Source organism: Colletes gigas, unplaced genomic scaffold (genome assembly GCF_013123115.1).
Source record: "Colletes gigas isolate AHSC1104 unplaced genomic scaffold, ASM1312311v1 Colletes_gigas_Sc00002, whole genome shotgun sequence".
Classification (NCBI taxonomy): domain Eukaryota; kingdom Metazoa; phylum Arthropoda; class Insecta; order Hymenoptera; family Colletidae; genus Colletes; species Colletes gigas.
The window spans coordinates 3,001,525-3,020,074 of record NW_025106631.1 but is presented as its reverse complement, the minus strand read 5'-3'; the positions used below and the strand labels follow the sequence as shown (position 1 = coordinate 3,020,074).

The 18,550-nt window shown below is 39.0% G+C and overlaps 3 protein-coding genes across 3 annotated transcripts; 2 read left to right on the top strand and 1 right to left on the bottom strand.

The window, feature by feature from the left end:
* Positions 1-140: 140 nt before the first annotated feature.
* Positions 141-3,273, top strand: LOC122403576. Its single transcript, XM_043407176.1, has 8 exons — positions 141-286; positions 390-658; positions 739-1,156; positions 1,236-1,680; positions 1,778-1,992; positions 2,081-2,331; positions 2,397-2,650; positions 2,741-3,273. Exons 1-8 carry the CDS (start codon positions 173-175, stop codon positions 3,040-3,042), a joined length of 2,268 nt encoding a protein of 755 aa, XP_043263111.1. The 5' UTR covers positions 141-172; the 3' UTR covers positions 3,043-3,273.
* Positions 3,274-3,946: 673 nt separating this feature from the next.
* LOC122403635 (mitochondrial chaperone BCS1) lies at positions 3,947-6,247 on the bottom strand. Its single transcript, XM_043407260.1, has 7 exons — positions 5,889-6,247; positions 5,618-5,809; positions 5,316-5,455; positions 5,057-5,251; positions 4,753-4,986; positions 4,513-4,683; positions 3,947-4,426 (listed from the first exon to the last, which is right to left on the bottom strand). The coding sequence occupies exons 1-7, from the start codon at positions 6,017-6,019 to the stop codon at positions 4,212-4,214; spliced, it is 1,278 nt and encodes a 425-aa protein (XP_043263195.1). The 5' UTR covers positions 6,020-6,247; the 3' UTR covers positions 3,947-4,211.
* Positions 6,248-6,779: 532 nt separating this feature from the next.
* On the top strand, positions 6,780-18,418 carry LOC122403570 (UDP-glucose:glycoprotein glucosyltransferase). The gene is made up of 23 exons (XM_043407167.1): positions 6,780-6,902; positions 7,117-7,327; positions 7,396-7,625; positions 7,698-7,880; positions 7,967-8,139; positions 8,219-8,414; positions 8,538-8,751; positions 8,817-9,040; positions 9,117-9,338; positions 9,440-9,798; positions 10,958-11,201; positions 11,274-11,471; positions 11,543-11,801; positions 11,877-11,985; positions 12,064-12,249; positions 12,478-12,684; positions 12,757-13,149; positions 15,309-15,486; positions 15,552-15,734; positions 15,820-16,095; positions 16,171-16,287; positions 17,572-17,707; positions 17,800-18,418. Exons 1-23 carry the CDS (start codon positions 6,837-6,839, stop codon positions 17,850-17,852), a joined length of 4,617 nt encoding a protein of 1,538 aa, XP_043263102.1. The 5' UTR covers positions 6,780-6,836; the 3' UTR covers positions 17,853-18,418.
* The last annotated feature ends 132 nt before the right edge of the window (positions 18,419-18,550 follow it).

Genomic DNA, 18,550 nt, shown 5'->3' with positions numbered 1-18,550 from the left:
ATACGAACGTAATTAAAATTTTGAAAAACTTTCTGATAGAGCACTGCCATTGTCACGTGGTCTGTTCTATTCTTACGTCAGTTTTCGCGTTAAATTTAAAATTTTTCTTAAACCTCTTTTGCTACCATACCCGTATACTTTCTCGACAAATCGGTTCGAAGGATAAATCAAAATGGGAAAAACCAGAGGTGTGCACGAGACAACGCCGGAATTGAGAAATCGAATGGTGGGAATGTACGAAGCTGGTTTGGGCCTGCGAGAAATTGCGGCTGCCGTCAATTGTTCGGTAAGTATATTTTTAAAAACTGCACGCTATCAATTTACTTGTTTGTATATAATTATGGTGGTTTCCAACTCATCTATAATTTCATTATCTCTAATTTGTCCAGCAACGTACAGTAAAAAGGTGGTTGAACAGGTTCGATAAAGAAGGTACGGTAGAGACAAGAGAAAGATGTGGACGTAAACGTGCCACGACCAGCGAACAGGACGAGGCGATCATAAGGCTGGCTACGCAAACGCCGATAACAGCTGCTAAAGCTGTCCTCCCTGCTTTGGGACTCAATTGCTCCGTTGACACTATAAGAGAAAGACTGCACAAAGCAGGAATCCACAATTGGAGTCCCTCGCGGAAATACATGCAAAGAATTCCTCTTGGGTTGGTTATTGAATTCTGTACAATTGTACGATTCCATCTTAAATACACTCCCGCTGTTCAACTGTGTTCTTTGTCTGTAGGGATACAGACGGTGCAGCGATTCAACAGCCTGTATGGAGGCCTACCGGGACACAGTTAGGGAAAAAGAAGTCTTCCAAAGATTCTAGTAAAAACGATAAGAATAGTAGCACGACTAAAAAGAAGAACCCGTCTTGGAAAATTAGGGCCAAAGATGTGTACGTTGGTGATGGCGCACCGATAGAAAATGCAAAGCAATCCAACGAACAGCAAGAATTTATATTTTCCCAACAAGCTGCTCCTCAACCTCAGGCCGCTGACATGCAAGCGCCACCTCAACCGCTACCTTCGAATCAAACGGAGTTTGGCAATGCGTTAAGTTTAGTTCAACAGGCGCAACCTGTTTATCAGCATCCTGGTTTAAATATCTCTCAAAATTGGCCGTTGGATTTGGTGCAAGGAAGTCATCATTATCCACAGGTTTGCGCGCTGTCTTTAAAGTAAGCTTTTACAGACATACGTTGTCTCGATGCCCGACTCTAGCTTTTCGGAATTTCAGGGCCAACCTGATCCAATTTCTCACGAACAACCTTTGTCACAGCAGCTTCAAGAATTACGTACTCGGCAAGAGCAACAGCAACATCACGCGCAACAAGTACGGCAAACGATTACAGATCAGACGCACAATCTCGATCAGCAACGGCAACTAAAAGTAGAGCATCAAATCCAACACCAGCAGCACCAGGAACACTTACATTTGCAATTGGCTAGCCCGCAAACCAATACGAACATGAACTCTGATAATTTCAATTCCTGTAGTTCTCAAGACAGCAATCAGTCTTCTGGCGGTGAACTCAAACAAAACGAGAACGCTGCAAAGCCTGTCAAGATGGAGCGATTTTTGCCTGTACGGTTGCAGGAGGATCATCACCATCAGTTCCTGGAACTGCCAGTACAAAATGAGCCGACGCGTTATCTACGATCCGCGGTCGACGATGACTCAGGTTGCTAATAAGTTACTAACGTAGACATCTGAATAGATAGAGGAGATGCAATATCTTCTTTTTTTTATATTTCAAGTTTCGTTCCCCTGTCTTTTAGGATGCAAGAATCAGGCCCCGGTCGCCCTGCAACCCGACAGGCTCCACTGTACGTCGAAAGACAGTAACGAAAGGAGTATGTCGCAGAAAAGGAAAAAGAAAGGCGGGAAGGCGAAAGGAACGTTGGAAACGAGCGTCGAAATTCGAAATCGTATGATCGGTATGTCCGAGGCAGGTTTATCCACGCTATCAATCGCGCTCGCAATCGACAGATCGGTAAGTGGAAACACGTTCGTCTTGATGGACTTGCATAATTAAGACTATCTTGAGGATAGCCTTATACCCAATACTTGTTATTAAATAGGAACGTACCGTTAAAAGGTGGTTAGAACGTTGGCATAAAGAAGGGAACGTGCAAACGAAAGAAAGAAAGGGTCGTCGTCGTATCACGACTAAAGAACAAGATGAAGCTATAATCGCGATGGCTACACAGCAGCCCTTAACTGCGGCGAAACACGTCGCGCCTGCTCTGGGATTAAAGTGTAGCGTGGACACGATCAGAGAACGGCTTCACAAAGCTGGTATCCACAGTTGGAAGCTTGGGAAAAAGCAAGGGTCAGTGTACAAAAAGAAAATATCTTCGTTCGTTCCAGGAGTAACCAAACATTCGATTGGTTTAGGGAGGGAAACGCTGTACATACGGTGCATCTTTGGCAGCCCAGTGGAAATCGACCAAACAAACCAAAGATGCTCGGTGAAAAGAAGAAGAAATCGAACGGTAATAAAAAACGGGATCAAGCGTCGAGGAATACGCCGAAACGATTGTCTTCTAAAAGGAGGAGGACAGAGTCTGCTGCAGTGAAAATCGTACCACCGCCGACGAACATGATACCGGAACAGTCCACTGCTTTGCCGTTTCATAATCCTGCAACGAGTGAGCCTCGATATTTTAATTCATTCCGATATTGTGTTTCACACGCCACGCGGAAGGAACTAATTGATTATTTTGTAAACCACTTCACAGTGGCAAATTATGTTTCAGCTCCTAATATTATGCAACCTGTTCACAATATTACCGCAGCTCTTCCTACGCTCGTTCAACCTCAACCACCTCCGCCAGCGCCGCAATCGATGCAGCCAATGGGTCCTATGATGCAACAAAGACCCGATTGTCGATTAGCGCCGACTATCGCGCCACCTGTGTCGGGACAGGAAAATACCGGAGTTGCCTATCCGTCGTGTATGGTTGGAAACAATAGTCACACTGGACACAACATGGAACAACCAGACCCATTGAACTATGAACCATATATATGGAGTTTCTAAGCATCAAGGACTTCTAGACACCATTAAATCGTAAACTATCAAATTTTTACATCTTTTACCGTGCCGTGTGAGATTTCTTTCAGCCGTCGAAGCTACCAGCTTTATGTTAGCGTTTTGTACGTACTAGTTAGAACGGTAAAATCGCATTTACGAAAGTATTTTAACATTCTTAAAGATACCGGGGAAAAAAGGAACAAAAGTCTGAAAATGTGTACCGTCGAACAAGTATTATCAGCCCAGTGGCAAAATTTTGGCGCGATGAATTCGAATTTGCGATTGATTTCGACGTGTAATCGTAATTGCATGCATGGTCTCGCTAAATATAATTCTCTAGTCGTAAAGTTTCTCTTACGAAGCAATTTGTTGCATATTAAAAATACTCGATAGAGCACGCGACTCGTTACGAAAAAAAAATGTTACATTTTTTTTTATTTTATCGTACTTTGAAGCTGTATCGGAGTTGCAACGTATTTTTTTTACATGAAATCAAAAAATGATAATATTATTTGAACGTATAGTTTTCAACGTGCAATGGCAGAATTAACGTACATAATTATGCGTGTAACGATATTTATGGCCGTGCGCTTAAAGAGATATGCTGATTTTTGTACAAAATATTTTTCGTAAATTCAAAGCAAACCACATTAAGATGTGCAGGTGAAATATGATTTCAAAGAATGAAACGCTAGCTTTTCATTTGATCAAATATTATTAATTTCAAAAATTCGAGATTTAAGTGAAATTGGTTGAACCAATTTTGAGTCAACGTGAAGAAGCACGTTAATAATCATGTGTACATAGATAGATATACATATAAATATATGTAGTCGGGAAAAAAAATATATTGATGAGAGTAGAAGAAAATGTATACAACGTTTATTTTGCTATAATGTATTTTGTCTTTGGATCGTCATTCACAATGTTGGTAATGTCGACAGTAACGCAATAATCGGAATAAATCGTGTAAAAGTGAGAAATTTTTATCACGTTTCTATTAAGTTTGTATTTGTAGAAATTTCAGAAGTCGGAAGCCGAATCGGCAAATGTGCCGATTTACGTAATTAATATAAATATGAGAACCTAAATGGTCTACAATACCTTTGTCATTTTATTCTTCTCTGCCTTTATACACAGTTTCGTTGCAATGCTAATCTCTGTATCTAATCCTATCAGGTAAGCTCCCATATATGTGAAACATTTTTCATTACGTCGTCGGGACTATTCTTATGGAACATGAAGAATCCTTGAATTTGCGCCGGGCTAACATTCTTTTTTTGAGACATAACGTTCTCCGCGAATTGTCTAGCGCATTCTTCCGCTTTGATGTCGGTGCTTCTATAGAATCTTAAAAACATTTGTTCCACTTGTTGCATGCTACACCAGCCTGAAATGAAATATACAATCAATCGAATATCATTCACTTTCAATATGAATCGGGTTCAAATTTAACGCTTAATTTCATATACATACCTATATATTCTTTTACATCTACTCTACCTGGCCTAACTAATGCAGGATCCAATCTTTCCAAGTAATTAGTCGTCATAAACAGAATTCTTGCTTCGGTGGAAGCAACACCATCCAGACAGTTCAATAAACCGCTAAACGTTACTCTGTTCAAACCGTCGTATGCAGATTTAACTGTAATAAAATATATCGAAATTGGCAATGCAATTAATCCGTGTACTCGCTCGAAACTAGCGAGTATACCTTCTTTGCTCTCCGATCTACTGACAAATGCTGCATCGATATCTTCCAAGAGTATAATAGTTTGTTGAGGAGCTACAGCTAATAAATGATTCAATCTATCATCCGTTAAACCACGTTCCGATAGATTTAAAACGCATATACCACGTTCCAATTCACCAGCCAATGCGGTAATGAATGACGATTTACCGCAACCCGGGGGACCATGTAATAAATATCCGCGACGATACGGAATCCCTACGTAAATTAATCAACATATTCATCTCCCTTTGTTCTAATCATTCCTTTTAGACGACCGTTTACATACCACGATCACTATACCACAATGAATTTTCTATAAATTCACGACAATCGCTTATTATTTTCTCCGCGATACCAGTGTCTAGAACGACTGATTTTAGCGGTCTTCGTTTTTTAGGATGTCCAAACGGCCTCCACTCGCTTCCCATTGCAACGTACATTATCGTTTTGCCTTCGTGCTCTTTCAGGGCCATTTGCCTAGCTACAAATGAAAATGTTACTCTTACTAATCTATCGTGCATCTTGCACACAAGTACAAGTTTTACCTTCTTCCAATATATTGAAATATATATTTCTGTCTCTCCCAAATGCCGTAAGTTGTACAGTTTCGAACGGTATACCCATTTGTATATCCAAGGTTTGCTGTTCCCTGGTTCGTTCCACTCTTATCCAATTCCCTTTGTATCTGTTGAACCGATTAAACAAATTAAGAAATTTACATCGTTTACGTGTACTGTCTGATCATTTCCCTCGAACGATTATTACAATCTTTGGATAATTGCAGAACTGTCTTATACTTGTCGTCGTAAGCTGAAGTATCTGAGCAATAAGTACAGTTATTTCTAACCTAAAGAAATGAGTTCCGATACTTGGTATGAAATCATATCTAGTTTTTATGTGACCTGTTTCTCTTTCCTCGAAACTTGTCTCAACAGACAGATGCTGCGTTTTTTTCGCGCCCTTATGCGTGATCCATTGTAAAAGCCATTGGTAACTTTTGTCCCGACAAGGAACTTCCAAAGTGATCATATAATGTCGCCTGAATTTGCAAAACGTTTTAAACATTTTAGAGATGCCATGGAGAGTCGAATGCAGTAGAATTTTTATACGAGTTGTACCTGAAGAATATCATTCCCGCTTGCATCCCTTTACGCAATATAGCTGCTCCCGCTCCTAACCCAAACAGACCAAATCCAGCTCCGAAATAAGGATTGTCGGATAACGTGTGCATATAGTCTATTATAGTCATGATATAAAAGTTTCTTTCTCACAGTATACAATCGGTATTAAATCTAACGAATATCTTTTATCTCGTTGCTTAATACGTGGGTGCACACAAGTTTCGAACGCCTACTTTGTACGATACGTGCGCTCTTTGTCACGTTACTTTTAGAACAAGCGTACGAACATGTTCCATTGTAGACAACAAAACCTTAGCATTTATTTATTTCTCGTTTGTCAACAAACGGCAACAGTAAAAATCGTTTAATAGAAAACATATTCTTTCTTTTTTTAAGTCTGATAAAATTGCTAGGAAATTTTATGAAATTCATTCCTAAACGCGTTGGTAATTCTGGACGAAAATTTGTGGGCGATACGTTCCTTGAAACGTATCGTTGAAATTATGAAAATTGTGTCTGCAATTCATAGCCATTCGTAGCGATCCGACGGTCGAATATGTAGCACGTAGTTTCGTGTAATTTGGTTGGTCACGTACGGAGGGATATACGTGTCATACGAAATTTGTAAATGTATGATTGCACGAATGGTGATTAGAATGTATACGTATTATGCATACACGCGTAACTCCTTAGCTTAGAGTTCGTGAAGAATTCCACCAGTGTGGTATTTGCCGGCACGTGTACTGCATGGATTGGCTATCGTCGTATTTTTCTTCTTTGATATAATTTCTATCGCAAAATTAGAGGTATGTAACTTGTTTCGAATAAGTCCGTTTTACGTACCGCGGTGTTATTGATATTCATAACTATGCACTGCTAACACCGTTTCTATTAATTTTTATCGATGGTAACATCTCTCGTTTCGCTCGACAGTATGATGTTGTTATGAAAAAGCGGGTTCGTGTAATTTCGAATTGTTTTGAGGAAAATAATGAAACGATCGGCATTATTGTTAAGTAAATTGCTATCTACGGCACACGGATTTAAAGGATTCTTCGTTTAATTAGATAACGCGTTCGGATAACTCTCGATCGTCGATAAAATCTGTTAATATTTTCGACAATTTGGAGCTACTAAAACGCGACGGTACTCTTACGGAAACATTAAGTTAATTATGTTTTTATATTTACGATAGTGTTATTAATAATCGTTATGTTGTTTACAGATGTGGTTAACTGCACTTTCTCCTATACTACTCCTGTGTATAACAAATCTTGAAGCGGATAAAAGGGTTAATAAGTACGTGACGACCCTGATAGATGCAAAATGGAAAGAGACGCCTTTAGCGCTCGAAGCAGCCGAGTATTTAAGCGATGAGAATTCAAATTATTTTTGGAAATTTATAGACACCTTTGCAGATCACAATTTTGGAAACGGCAAGTCCGACGTAACGCAGTATTGTTATTTAGTTGCCGTTATTTTACACATTTCTTTCCTTTTACAGAAAGAGATAATTACAATGCCGTTATTACGTTCGCCGAGGAGTATTTATCTCCTTCCGAAGTAGCGTTGCTCAAATTAGGTTTGTCATTACGTATTTATTCAGCACGAGTGGAGATGTTTACTCAAATGGCAGAGAATAAAAACATTTCCAGCCTTGATTGTTATAACATAGTAGATGTCGGTGGAAAATTTACTTGTTCTTTAGAAGAATTGGATAATTTAATCGACCAAGTGAGTAGTATATAAACTTTATTACGTTACGCATGTAATTCCCATACGTTTAAGTATTTGTTTATTTTACAGGAAACTTGGTTAAATCCTGATACTTATAGCGTAGATCATCGTTATCGTGTGTCTCAACAGTCCGAGAATGTTATTATATTGTATGGTCAAATCGGAACGCCAATGTTCTCAGATTTCCATAATAAATTGAAAGAACTTTCAGAAACCCAGGGGATCAACTATATTTTGCGACATTATTTAAAGGTATCTTAGGTATTTAATAATACATAATTCATAATCAAGGAACATGTTCCCAATATTCAAATGTTTCCTTTGTCTATAATTTGTAGGACAGATCGGAGAAACATGTACGTTTGTCAGGATATGGCGTAGAATTACAAATGAAGTCCACGGAATACAAAGCAACAGACGATTCGGACATCAAAGATAACGCTGACAAAGATTCTGAAACTTACAGCGACAGTATGGAAGAAATAGATGGAATCAATTTTGTGACTTTAAAGTAAGGTGGTTACGCTAGTTACGTTACACGTTAATATTAACATGTTTCGAGCAAAATGTTATAGCAAACACTTTTTCAGAAATTTGTATCCTGACAAGCATGCAGAGCTGGATAAGCTGCAGACTCATTTGCTCGAAAGTAGCCATGAAATCGGAGCGTTGAAAGTATGGCAGTTTCAAGAATTAAGCCATCAGGCAGCTGAGAGAATTATGAACTCACCCACGAACGACGCTATAAACGTTTTGATCGATATCTCGCAAAACTTCCCGATGCAAGTAAATACACCTTTGCATACAGTATTAATACACATATGCTTTTGTATTTGTATGGCTTCGTTTATTTTATCTTAAACGTGGTCGGCTCTGATTTTTGTAAACGTTTGTTTCTGGATTGTTTAGGCGAAATCTTTGATCAGAACGAAAGTAAACGGCGATATGAAGAAGGAAATGAAACTTAATCAAATGATATTTGCCGCGAGTTTAAATATACAACCCACGGATACCGCGCTCTTCGTTAATGGGCTATTCTTCGATTTGGAGGCTGTGGATGTACTCGGTCTTCTCGAATCGCTGAGAAGCGAGCTCAAAATAATGGAGTCTCTTCGTAAAATCGGTACGCACGCTATATTGAGAATAACGCGATAGAAACGGAAGAGAATTATAACGTTTCGTTCGTAGGATTTAGTAATACAAAGATGAGCAAATTGTTGGCGTTGGATTTGTCCACCAATATGGATAAGCAAGAGTTCGCGATAGATATAAGAGACTCGGCTATAATTTGGCTGAATGATATCGAACAGGATGTAACTTACTCACGGTGGTCGCCGTCGTTAACAGAATTATTAAGGCCAACTTTTCTTCCCGGACTGCTTAGAAATATTCGAAGAAATTTATACAATTTGGTTCGTATACATCCGTCAATGCTCGTAAACAATCGTAGAGCGTGTATTCGTTTTTTGATATTCCTTCTTTCGACAGGTGTTAATCATCGACCCCCTGAGCAAAGAATCTACACCGTTGATCACTTTGGCGCAATCATTGTATTTCCATGCTGCACCGCTACGCGTCGGTTTCGTTTTCGTAACAAATTACGACACTTCTATAACTGGTCTGACGGATGCCAGTATCGCGGTGAACAATGTGTACCATTATTTTGCGGAGACCAAAGGATCGGAACACGCCTTACAGTTTTTAATAGACGTAAGGCCCTGTGGTATTCGATTCATTACTACTTCATACTCGTAATGATAAATCAGTGTATTATAGTAGAAAAACGTGTCGTTACTATCTCTTCTTTTTAGTTAGGAAATTACATTGGGCCGGATGGCGCCACTGTCGACGATGTGAAAAAAGCTTTAAAGGTCCAAGATTCATCTGCTAATATCAATTATATTCTCGGCGAAGAGTCCGAGTACGATGTAGGACGTCATCTAGCTAGCGATTTCGTGAAACGAACTGGTTTCAAGAAATTTCCCCAAGCTTTAATGAACGGTGTACCTTTGTCAGCCGATCAATTGAATGCCGCCGCGTTCGAAGAAGCAGTTGTATCCACCATTATGACGCAAACACCCGCGTTACAGAAAGCAGTGTACCGCGGCGAGATGTCCGACGGAGACGATGTGGTCGATTATATTATGAATCAGCCGAACGTGATGCCACGGTACGAGTTTTTTTTTTATTATAATATACAGGGTGTTCGACCACCCCTGGGAAAAATTATAATGGGGGATTCTAGGGGCCAAAATAAGACGAAAATCAAGAATACCAATTTCTTGATGAAGGCTTCGTTAAAAAGTTATTAACAATTAAATTCAAAAATTTCAAATCATTCTGAAAAAATTATTTTTGACTGCGGGAGTCAATTATAAGTATTTTTGGTGAATAGACATACCCCCGAAATCCTACCCACTTTCTAGAAAAAAATTCGAGAAAGTGAAATTTTTCGACGGCAAAAAAAAGTTTCAAATCAAACTAAAAAAATTATATTTAGTTGCGGGGGTCAATTACAATAATTTTTGGTGAGTAGACACATCCTCGAAATCCTATCCATTCTCGAGCAAAAAATTCGAAAAGATATGAAATTCTTCGACAAAATTAAAAACTTTCAAATCGTTCTAAAAAAATTATTTTCAGTTACGGGGGTCAATTACAATAATTTTTGGTGAATAGTAATACCTTTGAATTCCTACCCGGTTTCTAGAAAAAAATTCGAGAAACTATGAAATTTTTCGACGGAAAAAAAAAATTTCAAATCGCTTTGGAAAAATTATTTTCGGTTGCAGGGGCCAATTATAATAATTTTTGGTAAATAGACATACCCCTGAATTCCTACCCACTTTCTAGAAAAAAATTCGAGAAGATATGAAATTCTTCGTCAAAATTAAAAAATTTCAAATCGTCCTAAAAAAATTATTTTTGGTTGCGGGGGTCAATTACAATAATTTTTGGTGAATAGACATAATCCCGAAATCTTGCGCATTTTCGAGAAAAAAATTCAGAACCTATGAAACCTTAAACGTTAATAACTTTTTAACAAAGCTTCCATCAACAAATTGATATTCTTGATTTTCGTCTTATTTTGGCTTCTAGAATCCCCTATTAAAATTTTTCCAACACCCTGTATGTAATACCTATAACAGGGATGATGAACCTTCGACCTAAAAATCACACAATGTCTTTTGAGTTAATTGGTAAACAATGCATCTTCTTAGTCTACAAATTACAGGAAGTACGTTTATTTTAAATGGACTTTTCAACGTCAAACGGTCCCCCATCCCTGAGTCCGTAATAATTTATACATTTTCGATTTTATATCGTAGTTTAAACGTGCGAATATTAAAAGCAGAGAAGTACACGTGGTTGAATTTAATCGGTACTCTACCCAAGGACGAGAATTACACCAAATGGAGCCCGCAAGATCTGACAACGTGGTTGATGAGTAGAATGCGTTATGTGTACGTACTGCGTCGTACGAACGTGCACCATTTGTACACCTTTTGGGTGGTGGCGAATTTGAACGACCCAACAGGCAGGCAACTGCTACGCGAGGCCCTCGAGTACATAGTAAGCGAACAAGAGAGTGAATATTTTATTAAAATTTAGATAAACGTGTTTCACGAGTGATTCGTAATTTAGGAATCGAACGCTGACGTTAGGCTTTCCGTGATCATTAACTCGCCATCCGAGCCAAATGTCGATTCCACGACCGACGTAAATCAGATAGTATTAGCCGCGTTGGACGGTTTGCCCATAGACAAGGTCTTGCGTTTCGTTCGTAAGGTAATCCAAGAAGATGTTGCTGGCGTTATCGCTGACGGCAAGTTTGAAATAGAGGTGAGCAATTTGTACTTTCTAATATCAAAATGATAATAAACGTTCCGACGAATAAATCATGTAAAATCTAGGAAGAAGCCGTGAGGGAAAGCTTGAAGAAGCAAGTCGACGAATTGTCTATCCATCGGTTGTACGTTAAAACGGTATTGAATTTAGAGAAAGGAACCAGAGCAATCGTATGCAATGGAAGGTTAATCGGTCCCCTGGACGTAGACGAAGAATTCACCAGCGAAGATTTTTCGTTGTTGGAAAGGTTCAGTCACAACAGTTACGGGGACAAATTGTTTAAGAAATTAATAAAAGGACAGCTACTAGAGGATGATGAATACGGTATGGAGACTGATCTATGTGAACAGTACTTCGTGTCAACGATCTAATTCTTATTGTGATTACTTTTCATTACAGAGAAGAACGAAATCACGGACGACATGATTATGAAAATCACGTCGTTGTTAGTGTCGCATCCTCAGACACGTAGTCGATTCGATGTTCCTTTTCACGGCGATGACTACAGGTGAGCTCTACATATAAGCAGCACGAAATCATGTAACTTGACGTTAACGATTCGTTTTGCAATTGCTCCAATGTTTAGCGCCGTGAAGATCCCAGCAGCGAATCCCGACGAAGTGGTGTTCAATTTGATAGCTATCGTAGATCCTGTGTCTCGCGGTGCTCAGAAATTGGGCCCGATTTTGAGAACGTTGCAGCAGTCCTTCAACTGCAACATTAAAGTGTTTCTGAACTGCGTGGAGAAGAACAGCGACATGCCGTTGAAAAGGTAATAAACGTATATTTATTGATACCTTTCATGTTGACGATTACCTTAAAATACGATTTTTCTTTCAATTAGAACATGTATTCATGCAATTGCATCAAACAAATTCAACATAAGTTGTTAAACAATAATATTTACGCGTTCTGCAATTTTAAATATGTAAATCTAGTATTAATAATGGTACTTTTACCATTCTACTTCATATTTATTTAAATGTTTCACTCATTTCAGTTTCTATCGGTTCGTGTTCGAGCCACAGCTACAATTCTCCGCCGATGGTCACATCAACGGTGCTATGGCCAAGTTTACAAAGTTACCAACATCGTCTCTTTTGACGCAATACATCCACGCGCCAGAGAATTGGTTGGTAGAGGTAGTCAGAAGCGTTTACGATTTAGATAACATCAAATTGGACAATGTCGCGATGGGAGTGCACAGGTACGTAGTTCGTCACCTGGTGTAGCGTAGATAATCTGTATTACATAATACCATGCGTCTATTTTTTCCCAGCGAATTCGAATTGGAGCATTTGCTGCTCGAAGGGCATTGTTTCGAAGCGGTTATCGGAAATCCACCGCGAGGGCTGCAATTCACTTTGGGAACGGAGAGGCAGCCGTTAATGGTGGACACCATAGTGATGGCGAACTTGGGATATTTCCAACTGAAAGCAAACCCCGGCGAGTGGGTGTTACGCCTTCGACAGGGACGATCGGCGGAAATATACGATTTCACTACCGTCGGCGGACAAGATGTCATACAAAATGGCAACGACGTTAAAGTCGTCATAAGCTCGCTGAAGAGCCACGTGTTGCAGGTCAAAGTGTCCAAGAAGCCGGACAAGGCTGAAATGGACCTCCTGTCCGAAGACGAGAAAAGTTCGAGCTTGTGGAATTCCATTTCAAGGTACGCAATATTCGTTTTACTCTTCCTTGCAAACTGTGACATGTTTTCATTTTGCAGAGGCAGGACAGAATAATAACGTAACATCAAATTTATTCGCTCTTTATATAACTGCACGTGTTACATACAACGATCCTATTTTGCAACGAATGATTATTGCATACGTGTCTTCTGCAAGAAACGCATATCTTTGAATATCTGTTATTACTGCCTACGCAGTAACAGCACCTAGCACGTTTTTGAGTTCCCAATTTTGGTCTTTTAACAATTTTTCTGCCAGTCGCTTCTATCGCTTTTATTACATCCGCGTGCAGTCCTTCGTCCATGTTTTCGAACGCAGCAGCTCTTCTGTCTATATTCTTTTCGCACAGTTTCTTCGCCAATTCCTGCAAAAACATCTTTCTCCTAGTTAGGAAGGATTCTCTATCTTGCCACGCAGGATACTTTGTTCGCCAAAGGATAAATGCATTGTATGTGGCAATATCCAAGTAATGCATGAATAACGATAGCGGCCATCGACGGGTACGCCGCCTGCAGGAGTATTCCCGTAACATCTTATCCAACACGTCGACCCCACTTTTTCTACCATTATAATACTTGACGATCTCCGGTTTTTCTGTTTCTGAATTCTTTAACACGCTAGTCATGTTTCTGACAACACGTTGTTCTTGACTCTTATCTGACGCGTTTCCTTCTTTACCGAGGTATACTTTCAGATTGCAACGGTAAAATGTTTTAGAGTCGCAAAGGTACCATACCTTGATGCCATATTTTTCTAGTTTACTTGGCACGCATACTTTGAACGAACATCGACCGCGATACGTGACCAATTGCTCATTAATGCACACGAGTTTTGTCGCATTATATGAATTTTTGCAATTACGAACAAAAATCTCGGTTACGTCTCTCAACGGAGCCAATTTATCTATCATTTTCCTCTGCTCGCGTGTACTCGAATCGTCGAACCGAATATATCGTAATATATTGGTAAACCTGTCTCGCGACATTATGGCGGCATAAAATCGGCGGGAAAGTCCGTCGACTTTCCACAAGTCCTGTTTTCTCTCTCGAGATTCCCTAAAGCGTCCAATGAGTATCAAGAGACCGAGAAAAGCTTCGATTTCTATTGGATCTACCGGTTTCCATTTCTTGCCCGGTTGCATATTCTCTTCTGCCTTTTTATTGGTGTGCAAAACAATCGTATGGACAATCTCTTCATCTATCAATAAACGGAAACTATCGTCTATCGTTTCTATATTCTCGCTAGTGCTCTGTGATCCTAGTTGTGAAATATACTGCCAATCGCGGCCAGATAAAACTTCGTTTCTTGCGTCGTTTTCTTTCGATTCAAAAATGTCACTAGAATCCTGGATCTCTGGTTCATTATCACTGTTCGATACCGTCCCGCCATCCGACGACACTTCGTCATTATGGTAATCTTCACCAAAGAAGAAACCATATTGCTCGTCAAAGGACATATCAAAAAAGTAAAAATATACAAAAGCTTTTCGAACTGTGACGGAGTTGCTATCGACTCGCCACCTTTCTCGAGACACGCACACAATACCGAGTCTCGTTATTGCAACGAAGACAATTGTGTGCGTACCTATACCTATTATGTGCTTACTGCTTTGACCAATGAGACACTCCACCGTTTTTTTCACGGACCTCTTTGTTTCTCACTCGTTGTCCTTTTCTGCTTTCGACGCTCGACCGATGCCCCGATTCGCTGGACTAATTTTAGCCATAGATTTGCGAGCAGACAGACAGAAAAAAAGAAGAAAAATCATGGTGTCTCCTTTACATGATTACGAGCGTTTTCACGTGGTCTCGTTTCTTTGCAATATTCTGGCGAAGGAAAACGAAGGAGCTCGAGTTTCGAACGGGAGAAAATATATCAGTTTTAGCGAAATGTCGGTTCGAGTCAGAAATGACTCCGGCACAGGCTTTGAAATCCAATATGTACTCTGAAAAACGCATTTAGCACGTTATTCAATTATCCTCGAACTTTAATTTTTATTCTCTCCTTTCTTTTTTCCAAATTTTGATAAACTATCGACGACTAAACAATGTTGTACTCGTAATCTTTCGCGAAATTTCTGTCGTACGATTTGTACGTTTGTATTTGTTAGATTCTGATTAATTTTGTTGGGGAAAAGTAGGACGTTCGCGAAAACAGACGATGGCGACGACCAGGACGAGAAGCTGAACATCTTTTCCCTGGCGTCCGGCCATTTGTACGAAAGATTTCTGAAGATTATGATGCTTAGCGTCATAAAGCACACGAAAAGTCCCGTGAAATTCTGGTTCTTGAAAAACTATCTTTCGCCAACGTTAAAAGTAAGCGACAATGTCGGAGCGTACCTATGGGGTGGAGATATTTTAAAAGATGAACCTTTTGTTAGGACTTTTTGCCGCACATGGCGAAGGAGTATGGTTTCGAGTACGAGTTAGTGCAATACAAATGGCCACGCTGGCTTCATCAACAGACCGAGAAACAGAGAACGATTTGGGGTTATAAAATTCTATTTCTGGATGTACTTTTCCCTTTGAATGTTAAGAAAATAATATTCGTCGATGCCGATCAGGTACGATAAATACGATGAAATTTTTTTGGATAGAATTACAAAATATTCCGTTGTTATTACTAGAAATTAAAAACGTTGAGTTTAGGTGGTCAGAGCAGATTTGAAGGAACTGGCGACGATGGACCTGGGCGCAGCACCCTATGCGTATACGCCATTTTGTGACAGCAGGAGGGAAATGGACGGATTTAGATTTTGGAAGCAAGGCTATTGGCGAAATCATTTACAAGGTCGTGCTTATCACATTAGCGCCTTATACGTGGTAGACTTGAAACGATTCAGACGCATCGCGGCTGGCGACAGGTTGAGGGGGCAGTATCAAGCGTTGAGTCAAGATCCCAACAGTTTATCGAATCTCGATCAGGTCCGTGAGATTAGTAACAGCACTCGTGTCGAACAACGATCCAGAAACTAATAAAAATACAATCTATCGTTTCAGGATCTGCCTAATAACATGATTCACCAAGTGGCAATAAAAACATTGCCTCAGGAGTGGTTGTGGTGTGAAACTTGGTGCGACGATGGATCCAAAAAATACGCTAAAACCATAGATTTGGTAAATAAAAATATACAGAGTGTTCAATCACCCATGGGAAAAAATTTAATGGGGGATTTTAGGGATATTAAAAAATTAATATACAATGGGAGATTCTAGTGGCCAAAATAAGACGAAAATCAAGAATACTAATTTGTTGATGGAGGCTTTGTTAAAAAGTTATTAACGTTTAAAGTTTCAACCTTACTGAATTTTTTTCTCGAAAATGCGCAAGATTTCGGGGGTATGTTTGTTGATCAAAAATTATTGTAATTGACCCCCGCAACCGAGAATAATTTTTCCGAAACGATTTGAAATTTTTTTTTTTCCGTCGAAAAATTTCACATCTCGAATTTTTTTCTAGAAAGTGGGTAGGATTTCGGGGGTATGTCTATTCACCAAAAATGCTTGTAATTGACCCCTGCAACTAAATATAATTTTTTTAGTATGATTCGAAATTTTTTAATTTCGTCTTAAAATTTCAGTACCTTCTCGAATTTTTTTCTAGAAAGTGGATAGGATTTCGGGGGTATGTCTATTCACCAAAAATGCTTGTGTTTGACCCCTGCAACTAAATATAATTTTTTTAGTACGATTTGAAATTTTTTAATTTCGTCTAAAAATTTCAGTACATTCTCGAATTTTTTTCTGGAAAGTGGGTAGGATTTCGGGGGTATGTCTATTCACCAAAAATGCTTGTGTTTGACCCCTGCAACTAAATATAATTTTTTTAGTATGATTTGAAATTTTTTAATTTCGTCTAAAAATTTCAGTACCTTCTCGAATTTTTTTCTCGAAAGTGGGTAGGATTTCAGGGGTATGTCTATTCACCAAAAATGATTAGAATTGACTCCGACAACTAAATATAATTTTTTTAGTATGATTCGAAATTTTTTAATTTCGTCTAAAAATTTCAGTACCTTCTCGAATTTTTTTCTCGAAAGTGTATAGGATTTCGGGGGTATGTCTATTCACCAAAAATGATTATAATTGACCCCCGCAATCGAAAATAATTTTTCCAGAACGATTTGAAATTTTTGAATTTAATTGTTAATAACTTTTTAACGAAGTCTACAATCCCCCATTAAAATTTTTCCCAGGGTTGGCCGAACACCCTGTATACAACGAAGAACCTAACACTGCTAATGATCGCGAGTTTTCAGGGAGCTGAATCCATATCCTAAATTAACTGATAAGAGTCCGACAGCGTGACGTTTATTTAGTTATTTTACCATATGGATTTCAGCTCCTCAGGTATTTACATGTATTTCTGAAACTTTAAAATTGATTATTTTCGAACGATAGTGCAATAATCCAATGACCAAGGAAGCTAAACTGCAAGCAGCCGTGCGGATATTACCGGAATGGGTAGGGTACGATGATGAGATAAAAGCTTTACAACAGAAAGTGGAAAATAGGCAAACGGAGAAGGAAGAGCACGGTATAGCACTAGACGGCAATGCGTTGTTTAAAATGACGATAATTGCTCAATCACGACAGTATGTAACTTGATTTTATTTTTGTACATTTTAGAGTTTAAAGAGGAGAGCACGGAAGAAAGTGTCGAGAAGCACGAAGAACTGTAGACGAGTGGTATATAGCGTGAAAAAGGTATTGCAGAAATGGCAGGTAACTGAAAATGTTTAAAAAAATTTCTGATGATTAATCAGTTTTCGAATGTCTGTGATTAAATGTTGCAACGTTCTTGTTTCGCGAGGCACGGCTGCATAGAAATGTGCATTTTAAAAGTTTCGTTATCCGTCTACGATTGTTGCGTATTTGGAACATTTTTTTTCTACGAATTGTTGAACGTCTCAGACAAACCGAATATAACAAAAAAACGTTAACCGATATCGAACATAGGGCTCGGTGAGAGAAAAAATGAATTTCGATAGCGTTTACCCCGTACATCGATCGTGCGAAGAGGGAAGAAATGAAAACGTCGCTTAAGGATCGATTTTTATTCGGATAGACGGTAAATACGACTTTACCTGTACTATTGCAAACGATTCGATCATCGGAACACATTAACCATCAATTGCAGTATTGTAGTTGATCGTGGACACAAAACAATGCTCGTAATGTGAACGCGATTGTGATTTTGTATCGTCTACTTCATAGTTGTAAGAAATAAACCTCGTAACGTTTGTAACTATTTTTTATGAATACCATTCCATCGATAAACATCGTTCTAAAATCATGGATATCTTTACACCCCAGCGACTGCGTTTGTTTTATTTACGATTAATATCGTGCCCTGTTATTTTGTGTAAAAAAAAACCTG